The sequence below is a fragment of the Neomonachus schauinslandi genome, chromosome 8 (assembly GCF_002201575.2).
Source record: "Neomonachus schauinslandi chromosome 8, ASM220157v2, whole genome shotgun sequence".
Taxonomy (NCBI): Eukaryota; Metazoa; Chordata; class Mammalia; order Carnivora; family Phocidae; genus Neomonachus; species Neomonachus schauinslandi.
This window is the reverse complement of record NC_058410.1, coordinates 17,323,665-17,337,292: the sequence shown is the minus strand read 5'-3', so window position 1 is coordinate 17,337,292 and position 13,628 is coordinate 17,323,665. Positions and strand designations below refer to the sequence as shown.

Here is a 13,628-nt window from a genome sequence, read left to right as displayed (position 1 = left end):
CAAGCACAGTTCTCCATAAGTTTTTACTGACTCATTATTAAATATGCATGGACAAGCAAAGCCCCATAGATATTTTAGAAAAGGCTACACCTTGAAAGAGAGGAGCTAAGATAAGCAAGCAAAAACTATAACCCCAAAGGAAACAGAAATTTTAGGAAAAAGAAAAGTTTTAAAAGAGAGCTCTACTTTGTTTCCTCAGAGAGATTCGAGAAAATACTACATCCATAAAATGAGCAGAATGCCATAAAAAGAAAATCAGGGTGTATCAAAAGAGAATTCTTAGACATTAAAATATGATCACTGTGACAAAAAAATCAATAGAAGGACATGGAAGATAAAGTAAAGGATATTTCTTTGAAGAAAAACAAAAGACAAAGAGTAAGAAGAAATGAAAGGGTAAGAGTCACTTATTGGATCAGTCAAGGTCCCAAATCCAACTACAAAGAAATCTAAAAGTACAGAATAGAGAAAAAAAGCAGAGAATATTATTTATACCCACACACACTCACATACTGCAAAATAATAACTCAAGTCTGAAAAACATGAAGCTCCAGATTAAAAGACCCTACTACAGGTCTTCATCTCAAGGGCTGTGAGTTCAAGCCCCACACTGGGCTCCATGCTGGGTGTGGAGCCTACTTTTTAAAAAGGCCCTACTAAGTGTTCAGCACAATACTAGGTTCACAGTGAAATTTCAGAACACCAAGGATAGAGAGATGTTAAAGCTTATTCTCATGCTGTCTCTCCCCCACCTCCCCCCACCAACAAACACATCAGCTGCAAAGAATTGAGAATGTTACTGATAACAAATTCCTTATCAGCAACACTGTAAGCTAGAAAACAGCAGAGCAAAAAGTTACTTGAGGAGGTGGTCCATGCAAAACAAGGGAGTAAACTAAGCTGTATTAAGACATAAAATTTAGTTAAATGGTATTGTTACCTCTGGCAAGTACAACAGGAGAGGCGGAGAGTGGTAAGACATAGTCACTTTTCATTATAAACTTTTTTATAACATCTTTGACATAGGCATGTATTACTTTGACAAAACATTTAAAAAATTTTTTCAAGTAGCACATGTATGTTAAATTAGATTTTAATAGTTTTTTGGGTTTTTTTTTAAGATTTTATTTATTTATTCATGAGAGACACAGAGAGAGAGAGAAGCAGGCTCCCAAGGAGCAGGGAGCCCGATGCGGGACTCGATCCCAGGACCCTGGGATCATGACCCGAGCCGAAGGCAGACGCTTAACCATCTGAGCCACCCAGGCGCCCTTAAATTAGATTTTAAGACTAGAAAAGAGAAATACATAGCTCCACCATCTCAAACCCAAACTCTGTTAAAATTTTTTAGTCTACATTCTTCTAGTGTATTCTTTAAATACAGGTTTTCTTGGGGTGCCTGGGTGGCTCAGTTGGTTAAGCATTAGGTCATGATCTCAAGGTCATGATATTGAGCCCCACATCAACCTCTGTGCTTAGCAGTCTGCTTCTCTCCCTCTCCTTCTGCCCCTCCCCATGTGCTGTCTCTCTCTCTCTCTTTCATAAATCAATAAACCTTAAAATATATATATGGGTTATTCTTTTTTTATTTTTTATTTATTTATTTTAGATTTTATTTATTTTTTGACAGAGAGAGACAGCAAGAGAGGGAACACAAGCAGGGGGAGTGGGAGAGGGAGAAGCAGGCTTCCCGCTGAGCAGGGAGCCTGATGCGGAGCTCGATCCCAGGACCCTGGGATCATGACCTGAGCCGAAGGCAGATGCTTAATGACTGAGCCACCCAGGCACCCATGTTATTCTTTTTTTTTTTTAAGAATCAACAGAGTTGTAATCCTATTGCATATATATTTTGATTTTGATTTTCTCACATAAACATTTTTCTTATAGTTACGTATGCTTTGTAAACATTTAAATGATTACAAGTATTTTACAATTAGTTATATTATAGCTTACCTAATTTCTATATTTGAATAGTTTATAATTTTTTATCTTTTAAACAATACCGTGATAAATATTTTGCCATAAAAATAGAAGTCTTTGTCAGATAGTCTTTGTCTGAATTTTGCTATTTTTGTTTGGTAAGGCTCCCTAGATTTTTCAGCTCTTTATGAAATCACAGTGTTTGTGGTCTCCATATCTCTGGTAAGCACCCAAACTCCTTGACCTCAAAGACCATGGTTCCTTGTTTTAATACCACTGTGTTTAGGCAGAAGAAGTGCAAAGACATTTCGGGGAAGCAGCACTTACTGCCTGTACAGGACCCTGCAGAAAGTCATCTTGAGTACTCAGTAAATTTTGTTGCAGCGAATTAAAAAGGGTCTACTGAAATCGAATGAAAACTGATCTAGATAAAGGATTTATCCTCATCTTAAAACGTTTCAGGATAAAGCTGTGACTTCTTTTTCTTTAGTTTAATAGAAACTTGAAATTCACAATCTGGGAGTCCAAAGGAAGCACTTCAAAACATATTTTGTCTCTTATGTCTGTAAGTGTTTCTGTTTCAGGAGCTCCATTGGATTAGAGCCCACAGGGAATAAGAATATTAGCTAAAATAAATGTAGCCTTATACTCACCACACTCCTTCGTCTGCCATCCTGCAATCAGATACACAGTGACAGACTCAGAAGGTGTTGGTGTAAAGGGCCACAAAGCCACCAAAACAGATGTCATAGATGTTATCTATCCAATATCACATACTCTGCTGATCAAGGGGGAACAAAGTGCTACTCTGCTTGGGCCCAGATAGCTGTGTTGAGAAGGATTCTGAAGGACAATTCCCTGCACTACTAGAAAGAGTGTGTCATCAGTAATTCATGCCTGGCATAAGCATGAAATGAGAGAACATTGGTGTCTGGCCATCTGCCACTTTCAAGTCCATTAAGCCTCACTAAAAAGTCTTACTTGACTCTTCTGGTTCTGGTTCAGATTTCTTTATAAGGCTTAAAAAGCCTTACAAGGAAGAATGTATGGTGCAATAAAAGTTGGCTTAGACCACACCCATTCCATTTCTCCAAATTGACTAAACCATTAAGTTTGTAATCTGATTACCGCAGTCCGTCTACAGGGCAAGGATTCAGGTACTTCTACCATGGTGACTGACACTCGGGAATTTTTCTCTGTCCCACTGACAACGCGGCCATGTTGGACTGGCAGTCACCTCCAGCACAGCAAGCTATCCTTCAGTGTGTCTTTTACTTTACCATTCAACTTTTTCCTGCTGTCTGTGTTCTTAGCGTGTGAAGACTGGCTCCCAGATTGATGTTCAATCCACATTGAAAGAGAGCTTTTTTATGTCAAAGTGTCATTACCTTGTTTGATGTGCAGAGTAGAATGAGTTATCATGAGAAGTAATTGCATAATACCATTTTGTTTTTCCATCAAATTATCTTGTTATTTTGGCTCACCACAAATAGCATGTTTCGTATTTCCATGTTTTCCTTCCTCTGTGTTTTCTCTGTGAGTTAGCTGATGTCACTATTTTTAAAACTATTGCGATCACTAGTAATCATGTTTTTAAATATAAGCTAAAGGAAAGAGGAATTGAGATGCTGAAGATGATGGAATTGGGTGGCAGGAAAAATAATTTGCATACATGATTTTCAATCTGAGGAAAGGATCAGTGATGCTTGGTATTATTGTTCCCATTTTACAGATGAGTAAATTGTGCCTCTAAGAGGTAGACATGGGCTAGACTCCGCAGCTACTAAATGGTACGGTCTAGATTTGAACAGAGGTCTGTTTGATACCAACCTCGGGGCTTTTCCCTCTCCACCTTCCCTGAAAGGTGAAGAGTTTAGATCGTAAATGCTGAATGAAAGCCTTTTAGTAACTCATAAATTTCGAATAAAAAATTACCACTTTTTCTAGATCTTCTGATTACAAAACTATTCTTAAAAGTTAGCTAATTTGAGGAACAGGCCCATCAGTACAGTTTCATGGACTGAGATTATATGGCTCGGCCCTGTGTTATGCAGATAGGGGAAACTGAGCCTCAAGATAGCATGATTTAGCTAAAGACACCAGGCTAATTCATCGCCAAGCTGAGACCAAAACCCCAGTCTCCTTTACCTCATTTGGGGAGCTTTGCATGTGGCTTCCCAAGGTTTGTGCTGCTAAAAGCATCAGAAATTCTGTCTTCTAAACTCCAAGGCCATACAGAGAAAGCTGATGTTATAGGCGGGGAACTATATAAAAACACCAGCAAGTCTCTTTTCAATTCAGTAGTTTTTAGACAAGGTGCTGTCTTATATAAAAGGATAAATAAAATAGGAATAGTCTCTAAATTCACCTTTTGTGATAAGACTAACTCCACCTGGGATTTCAATCCTTCCACTCTTTCCAAAGTTAGAACCACGAGAGGAAGCATTTGTCGAGTTCTCTCTGTGCACAGAAATAAACAGGCAACTTACTGTCTCAGAGGCCTGCGGGAGCCTGGCCATACGGGGTGAGGAGGAGGAAGCAGGGTTGGGAGTGTGGGGAGGGAGTACCCATGACTCCAGGGCAGGGTCTGATCTCTAGAACAAGCTCCAGTGTGCAGGGAGCATGTGGTGACACAGGGAGGAGCCCCTGCCAGGGGTCAGGGGGAAGATCACTTGGGGACACCAAGTGGCACTGGGTGCAGATGGGAATCCGTTTGTGGGTGTCATTACAGAGTCCTACTTACAGCAGACCTCTGGCCACCGGCAGGGCTCGCTGGGAGCAGACCCAGCTCCGGGGACTTTTCCAACAACAATGGGGAGGCTGTGCCCTGCGGGGAGGCACCAGAGGCCTGTCCCAGCGACCCCTCCTACCAGACGTGGCTGGCAGTGAAGCACCAGGATGGAAGAGATCCTTGGTCAAAGCTGCCTTCATTCCCTTGACCTGAGTGACAGGGCTCGGTGGACTATCATGTGCTGGTACTCACCCGGCCAGTAACAGCTCCAAAACATGGGCCTGCTGCTGGGACCCTGGGAGGAGGCAGAGAGAGATGCCAGGCAAGGGAGATGGACGAGCGAAAGCACGGAATCACCTAATGGTAGAGTGTTGGCAGCTCATGGAGAGTGACCTCTTCTCAAAATTATCAGAGGTTCTTTGAAGTGCAGATTCCGAGCCTTATCTGAGACAAGCCTAGTGTATCAAACACTCTGCAAGTAGGGCCAGGGAATTAGCATTATTAACAGGTGCCCTAACTGATTGCTAGTTCCACTGCATTGTGAGTAAGAGTCATTCAAGGTTTTGAACCAGGGGAGTGACATGGATGAATGTGCATTTCCCCTCAGTTCCTGGGGCCGTGGAGAATGCATTCAGGGAGAAGTCTCCGAAGGAAGAGATACTAACTAGCCGGAGAGGCACTGAGCAGGGGCGGGGGTGTGGAACAGGTCAGAGGAGGCAGATGAGGAAACCAGAGCTGAGCCCGGCGATTGAGTGGACGTGGAGTCAGGTGAGAGAGGGGTCAGGAGTGACTCTGGGGTCTGGATGTCGTGAGCGGCCCTTCCTGTGAGCCCTCAGGGCCCCTTGGCACTCAGAAGGTAAGAATCGTTCATCACAGTCCATCCTGTGAAACGTTCAGGAACAAATCAATAAAAGATGATTTCCCTGTAAGATCAAAGTGGAAAATGAACCCCCCCACACACACACACACACATATACAAAAAACCCTAGAGTGTCTAAGGGGACGCTTTTTAAAATAGTACAGTTTAGAATAAATTTCAACAAAATTGATCTAGTTTTTTTTGGCAGTTTTGGCAATTAAAAGGATTCTCTTAGTTATCTGGAATGTTCATTTATTGAGATGCCTCATTTCCCTAATAACATGAGAATATGACCATCCTAGAGCAAAACTTTTAATCTTTAATAAGGGTTAAAGTTGTTATTTAAAGGAACCTTATCTTAGAAGCACTGCATGGAAAGAAAAAATGAGGTTGCATAATCATTTAAATATACATATATATGTATATGTACTAAGAGAACTCCAGCGTAAAAGGGTGCCTGAAACAACGCAGGATAGCAAAGCCTTAACGCCAACAATAAAACCGTCAGTGGAGGGAGAACCGGAGTGGTCCCGGGGGATCAGTGACACCTGTCAGCGCAAGGCACTCTGTGAAAGTTGGGTTGACACCTGTCTCTTGCAGTTTCCCTGGACACTAAAGGCTACTCGCTGCAGGTCTCAGGTCCAGGAAGAAGAGTGGATGGTGTGAGTGGCCAGAAGCGATTTCCTGAGGCCCATCGTCCTTGAGCTGCTGGGAAGTGTCACTGATCACTGTGACAAAGCTGCAGGCAGCTCAGTGTGTGGGTCTCCATGGCTCCCATTCTGCTTCCTTTTGACCTTACACCTGAGTCATCTTTTATTTATGTCCTCCCATAGCATTTCCGTAGGATGGTTGTGGTCAACACCATTCATCAACCTCTAATGGGCTCAAATGGAACTCTGAGATCCCCCGGGACTTGCCTTGATCTAAGAAAAGAAAAATTGCTAACGGCACTTCTTAAACTAGGAATGTATGTCTTCCCATAAATTGACCTTGTAGAGTTATTTGTGGATTCCAATAGGGAAATGACCTTCATAGGTCCATGCACCTTCTCAGCCCTCCCTGCTCCCACCCCCGCCAGCTGATGTCCTCTGCCCACTCCCGCAAGCTCCAGGCCAAGGTCGCCGGGCACAGAATCATGGCTGTGTGTCTTGGCTTTTTCCTTCTGCCATTTGTTCATTTATTCGCTGAATATTTATTGCACCCCTGCTTTTTCCAGGCAGGGTGCTGAGTGCTGGAGACACTGCGAACAGACAGTCTGTGCTCTCACGGACTTCCCACCTAAACAAATAATGACACAGTTCTGATTCAGAGGAAGCCACGACGTGAGCTCTGGAGAGGCGCTGTGGGGTCTCTGGGCGGCTCTGGCAGGCTCTGTTGCCCGCCTCCCTCCCGTTAATGCAGGTTTCTGGGGTGGGGCGGTGGCACCACCCAGGGGAGGGGAAGCAAGGACTGTGTGTTGGGCACATCTCTTGACGCCCCCTAAACCACTACCAATTTACTTAAGCCCTGTGGTGTGGTATCTCCACCTCAGCAGACGGATCCTCTGCCTCTGCTCACCCCTGCCCTGGCCTGAGATCCCTTGTGCTCTGCTGCTCACCTGGCTCCTGGCTCCTTCCCTCAGACGGGGTCCCTCTGACCTAAGGCTTAGGTCCCCGGGGTGTCAGCAGCCAGAGGTCACCCGGACTGTGAGGAAGATCAAAGCCTCCAGCAAAGCCTAGTCCTCTTCCCATACGAGCCTTGATTTGTTCTACGACACGCAAATCTCATTTTCTCTGATGATAAAAGTAAAATACACATAATAATAGCAGCATTTACATAAAATAATTTTTACTGAAGATATTTTACATAAAACATTTACAATAAAAATGACATTTCAGAATTGAACAAAGTTGAAGTTCAGTGTATTCCCACCTTTTACATCTACTGCCAGAAGTAACCACAGCTTGGTATTTATCCTTCTAGATATGTTTGTGTTAATGCAAACATATATGTATATCTTCATATTGTCCGACATCTTCATATCGTCCTGTAATCAGTTTTTTTTTCATCTGAATATTCATGGCGGACACTTTCAGGACAGTATGTGTAAATCCTCCTTAACCTTCCCAGGTGCCCGGTATTTCACTGTAGGATGTACCATAACTTCTCAGTGAATCAGTCCCCCATCAGTGACCGTTTAAATTCTGTCATATTTTGTTGTAATAATCTTGTAGTAATGAATATCCTTATATAGATGGTCCTCAACTTAAGATGGTCCAACTTAACGATTCTTTGACTTTAGAGTGATGTAAAAGCGATATGCGTTCAGTAGAAACTGTACTTGGAATTTTGAATTTGGATCTCTTCCCTGGGCTAGCGATAGGCAGGAGGAGCCTCCCTCGTGATGCTGGACAGCAGTGAGGAGTCAGCCATGATCAGGAGGGTCCAACCATTCTGCACGCATGCAACCATTTCTGTTTCTCACTTTGTGTACAGTATTCGATAAATTACGTGAGATGCTTAACACTTTATTATAAAATAATCTTTGTGTTAGATGATTTTGCCCAGGCCAACGTCAGCGTTCTGAGCACGTTTAAACTAGGCTAGGCTAACCTGCGATGTTCGGTAGGTTAGGTGTGGTCAATGCATTTTTAACTTAACATATTTTAACTTCCAAAGGGTTTGTCAGGAGGTGACCCCATCATAAGTTGAGGACGACCTATATACGCCTCTGTGTCAAATTCTTCTTAGAAAGAGATTTTCGGTCTAATAACATGCATTTTTACTGGATTTTCATACACAATAAAGTGTTCTTCACCACCCCTCACTTAACCCATGGCTGGATGGACTGATGTACTCCATTTGCTTCTAATATATTCCTCCCTGGGAGCTGTGGTGTAACCCTGCTTCCCACAGGAGACCCCAGTACTTACCTAGAGTGTTTGTTGCTGAATCTGTTTATTCCAGTTGAATTTGTTATTGTAATTGTGTAATTTATTTAATTCGTATATAAACCAAAGAAGTGTGAGAGGGAAAGAAAGAGTTGTTAAAAAAAAAAAAAAGTTTATGGTACATTTTTCTGATTCCCAACTTGAACCAAAAAAATTTTTAGTAACTAACCACCTACCCCAATCATATCAGATACAGGGCGTCAACTGACTCAAACTTCATCAACAATGTGACCATGTTTTCAGGTTTTGTCCTCTCTTGACCTGCCTTGCCAGTATTGTCTCTGGAAAAACATCCCATGGCTGTTTGGTTTATTTGTAAATTGGGTTATCGTTACTTCTTAGAAATACTTAAGAACCAGGCGTGCCTTTTCTAGGGTATCCAATACGACCCACCTCATAAAAGTTGATGTTTAGCCTTTCTTCTCACCCGCCAAGCCCTTGTAAGTTCTTGTAATGCTAACAGAGACACAATCTTCAACCTCCCAGAAGAGAAACAGAAAATCTGGAAATCTCAAGTGTTGCCTTTGAAAGTGAGAGACTATATACAAATATCCTGTCACTCTCCAACCTAATAGGACATTAGAAATCATTTTACAGCCTCTCCAAAATCTACAAAGTCCTTTATGTAACTGCTGTAGGTATTATTATTTGTTGGATGTATAGATATACAGGGAAACATATTTCTGTAGGGTTAGCTGTACAGCGATCTCTGATTAAGTCAGAATGAATGAAGAATTAAGCCACAGGGCATTCACTCAACAAATATTTGTTAAGTGCCGACCACATCCCAGTGGGCTGGTAACTTCTGGGATACAGTGGGTAGTGGGTACCCTGGGGAGAAGTGCCGTCAAGATGCTTGTCATCTAGCTCAAGACTTCCAGCCACTGGGAAATGCACAAATGCACTTTACTCAACGGAGCAAGCACTTCTGGAAATGCTCAGACCACATGTGCACCTGGCCAGTGGAACAGGAGGCAAAAAGGCAACAAGAAAGTTTTCTCATGAAATCTATGAATTCTCTCAAGGCTTGCCCATGTAATTGAAGTATCCATTTCACTTACCCTGTATGGCATTTGACAAAGCCAGACATCTTGCTGCTGTGTTTTCTCTTCTAGGATATCAATGAGTGCATTCTTGAAAACTATCCTGAGTGTTCCAACCCCAGATTATTTTACATCATCCCATATTTTTGTGGACAGCATCCCAGATGCAGGTAAAGACTAACACAGACTCGTGGCATGCTATGGTGGAGAACGATGGCAGGAAAGCCACCAATTGGCACTGTGTGGGAATCTCTTGCATGCCTAGTCTCTCGGCCTTCTGGAATTCAGGTCATGTTTACTGTTAATCTTTAAAGATTGCATTTGAGACTCTGAGTGTCCTCTAAATGATGAAATTAACAGATCAAGGTCTGACAGAGGCCTGGGGACCACCCCATCAAGATGTGTAACTGGAATGCCAACTGAACCCTTTTTTTAAATTCTGAACTCATAGCTGTCACTGCTCAGCCCATGAGATAGTAAAGACCAGGGGTGAGCACCCACCCTACTCCTCCATAGTGTCTCTACTCCATCTGCAACTGTTCTTGCCCACGTGCCCTATCTAACTGGGTCTGAAACACCGGGTCCTCACCCCTGAAAGTCAATAGTGTCTCTCTCAGGAGACATACTTAGTAGAAAAATTACTTTCTAGTGATTGCCCCTCAGCCTTACTTGGATGCAAGACCTTCTGTAGAACATGACTGACTCAGATAGTAAGGCTCTCAGAGTGTTGGTCTGCCCACCTCCTGCATCAGCATCCCTGGGGCCCTTGCCGGGATCCTCCACCTCATCACAGTCTCTGAGGTGGGGTGCAGATAATTCTGGGTAGTCTAGTGTAGCTACAATTTAAATCCATTGTACTAGACAAACATGTAGCCTTGAGAAGAAATGGCAGTAATGCAAAATGAACATTATCTTCATGTGGGGGAAAATAAACCCTCTACCAGAAGTGACATTTTCCCCCCAAAGGGAACATTGATGAGAAGGTCAGTGTGTTCCTGAAAAGACCAAGGGAAGAAACCCTTTCTGAAGGGCAGCTCATCCCTTGTCTTTTCTGTTCGCACTCTGATCACTGCTTAATTACCATGGGCGTTGTTGTTGTTGTTGCTTTGCTGAGTTTACCATAACACAGGACTTTGTTTATGGTCCGGATTCTAGGACTAGAAGTGTCAGTTTTCTGCTTTATCATAAACTTCCTGAGTTCAGGAGGCCTCCCCCCTCCAACCCTCACCCCTGTATAAATGTCTCCTGGTGCGTGGTCAATGCTTCAGATACTGGGAAGATCTGGGGCCAGATGACTTTCTGTCACAGTGAAGATATTTATTCGGAGAAGCATGATTCTAACTCCCTCAAGTATTTTCTTAAATTATATATTTCCTAATCTTGGGGAGAGCACTCGTGGTGCCTTATCCTGGTACACACATGATGATTTCCAAAACTGTTTCACAACATCCCCCGCTCCACCTTGACAATTACTCGGGCTGGGTAGGCTTGCCCCAGTTCCCTTGGATGATGGATGCCTGCCAGGCCTGGAGCCCAGCTCCTGTGACTCCTGTCCTTTCCCACTAACGTAAATGCTGTTAGCTCGGAGCTCTGCCTTGCAAATGAGATTAGGCTGTTTTCCTTCTGTAATTTAAAAAAAAAAAAAATTGTCTTTAAACTCTTTAAAAAAGAATAAGATGAGCAAACATGACCTGATACCTATTTTGATTTCGATAGAAATACCGTATCAGTACGTTTCATGATTTCAAAACCCCTCGCTTTATTGGTTTGCTCCTTCTATTAAAAAGCCATTCTAATGGCCCCTTGATTAGCGTTTATAGGACCTTACTGCCTGTGTCTGTATCCTCCTTCTAACAAATATTTCGGCCAGGCCCCCCGAGGCCCTGGGCGAGGCAGTGCCAACCCGTGAACATGGTAGAGGTCAGAAGGGGGGAAAGGCTAGTGGCAGCGGGAAGACCCCTGGAGGTGGCCACATCAGGCCTGGTCCTTGAAGGAAATGGGATTTGGACTCAATCAAACGGCGGTGGGTGGGTAGAAGAGATACCTTTCCAGCATGTTGTTGCCACATTTCGAAAATGAATCTCTAATTGAAAAATCATTTTTATATCCATAAAGGGAGCCTGGTGAGTGGGCCCTTGAAAGAGCAAAACTGAACGTGAATGAAAACTTCCTGCTTGTGGGGATTCTCGAAGAGTTAGAAGATGTGCTGCTTTTACTGGAAAGATTTTTACCTCATTACTTCAAGGGTGTGCTCAGTATCTACAAAGACCCAGGTAACTCCCTTTGTAGAGGCTCTTTGGCGTTTTGAGGGTTACTCACCTTGAACGGGACTCGGGCCAATAAAGGAGGGAAATCTGTTCATGAAGAGAGGTTGCCGCTGGCTTGCAGAGGAAGGGTAGAATCACGAGCTATCGATGCCAAAAACTGGAGCTTCAGGTCCCAACCTAAACTTGCCATGTTTGAAAGCCCTGATGGTTCCATTTCTCCCTTTGGAAAGTGCAACTGGCAACATCTGCATGGACCTTGTCCTGAGCGTGTTGCTGGAATGCACCAGTGAACAGACGTGTACATGTTGGGAGTCCACTGATGGAAACAGGAATGTGAAGGAACCACAGCTTAATACCCTTTCTGGGCCCTACTTCCATTTGCCAAAGCACTCTGGCGTATAAAATTTTGGCAATAGAATAGAGGGGCAAATTGAAAATGCAATTATGATTTTACTCTAATAAATGGAGTGGTTTCCAAATAGAAGCAAGAAATGGAATGCAGCAGGGCAATCGCAGAGGTTGCCCATAGAAATATAATTACTTTCAGAAATCCATCATTTATTGTTCTCATCATTACTTGATCCTGAAGGTCAAACAACATCGTTCATTTCCTCTTCTCCTTAATCTGCTGCTGCCACCACAAGCCTTGCATACTTATTCACCGGTCTCTCTGTTGTTTTGTCTTGTCATCCTGAAATGGGAGGTGGCCTTGCGCTTTGTAGAACTGAGGAGCAGATCGAAAGGTCCCCCAAACGCAGCCCTGCTGCCTCCCGGTCCTCCGCCGGGCAGGGACCCCATGCCACACCCGCGTCGTTGGCACGTAGCGATGCCCACGTGAACTCGGCTTTGCCTGGAGCAGCCCTGGATCCTGTTACCTGAGGTGGCCACCCCCAGGGGTTTGTAGGAGGAACATGGCTGGCGGGTGGGTGCTGCCCGGGTCTCTCAGCTCTCTCATTCAGAGATACATTCCGACACACCTGCATGCAGGACCATGACCGCAACCCTTCACGTGTGCCCTGCGGGTTTGTCCCCTCAACAGGAAATGGGGTGTGGATAGCTAGAAGCAGAAGAAACCACGGTCACTTTTTGAAACCAGGCTTTCCTTTGCCCCTTCGACAGTGGAAAATTTAAAGAATTTCAAGAGCCGTGCTGTGACCCATTTTTAGCTCCGGAAGATAACATAAACTGGAGTCTTTGTGCAAGGTGGGGTGTTACTTTAAATTAGACTTTTTTGAAGACAAGGTTTAGATCATTCATTGTTATTTCCACTCTTCTGCGTTGTATTGTAGAGCATGTGTGTGTGCGCACGCATGTGTGGGATATGCAGTGTGAGATGAAAGGTGAGCGAGATCCTGCAGACACGTAGTTGTCGAAACAAATGAATGCCCTCTTGTCCCCACATTTGAGAAGAGTTTTGGTGACTCTACATCACAAACATCGTCCGTCCTCAGACCAGGAACTGGTGTCGTTCATGGGTGCCAGAGCCCAGTACGCGGGAAGTCGGCATCTGGCGTGTAGCCCCGAGAACTTGGGTGAGGGTACTTTTATCTTTGTTCTTCTTAAATACAAATAAACCACAAATCAAAACCTTAGCCCGAGGAGCCCACTTACCTGCTGTTGTCAGAATCTACCATCTTGACTTCTCAGCTATTTTCTCCATATTAGCTACGTGACTTCTCAGAAATTGGGCCTTGGTCCCATGATCTATAAGCATGTTAGTTAAAGTAGAACGTATTTCTGAAAACTGAGTTACTGTCAGCTCTTTTGACGTTAGCCGTGATCTTTCCACCTATAATTTCAAGATTTTTGTCCTTTTGAGTTTGGCACAGCGGTATATTAAATCCCCTGAGGCTTGCTGCCTTGGAGAGGGTAAGGGTT

General features: G+C 43.7%; 1 protein-coding gene across 1 annotated transcript in view; it reads left to right on the top strand.

Annotated features, from left to right (window-relative positions):
* The window catches only part of UST (uronyl 2-sulfotransferase), a 304,057-nt gene that overhangs the window by 241,990 nt on the left and 48,439 nt on the right, over positions 1–13,628 (top strand). The window contains exons 8-9 of the mRNA XM_021693251.1: positions 9,556–9,653; positions 11,599–11,756. Coding sequence (XP_021548926.1) covers positions 9,556–9,653; positions 11,599–11,756 — 256 coding nt within the window. The remainder of the gene's footprint in view (positions 1–9,555; positions 9,654–11,598; positions 11,757–13,628) is intronic.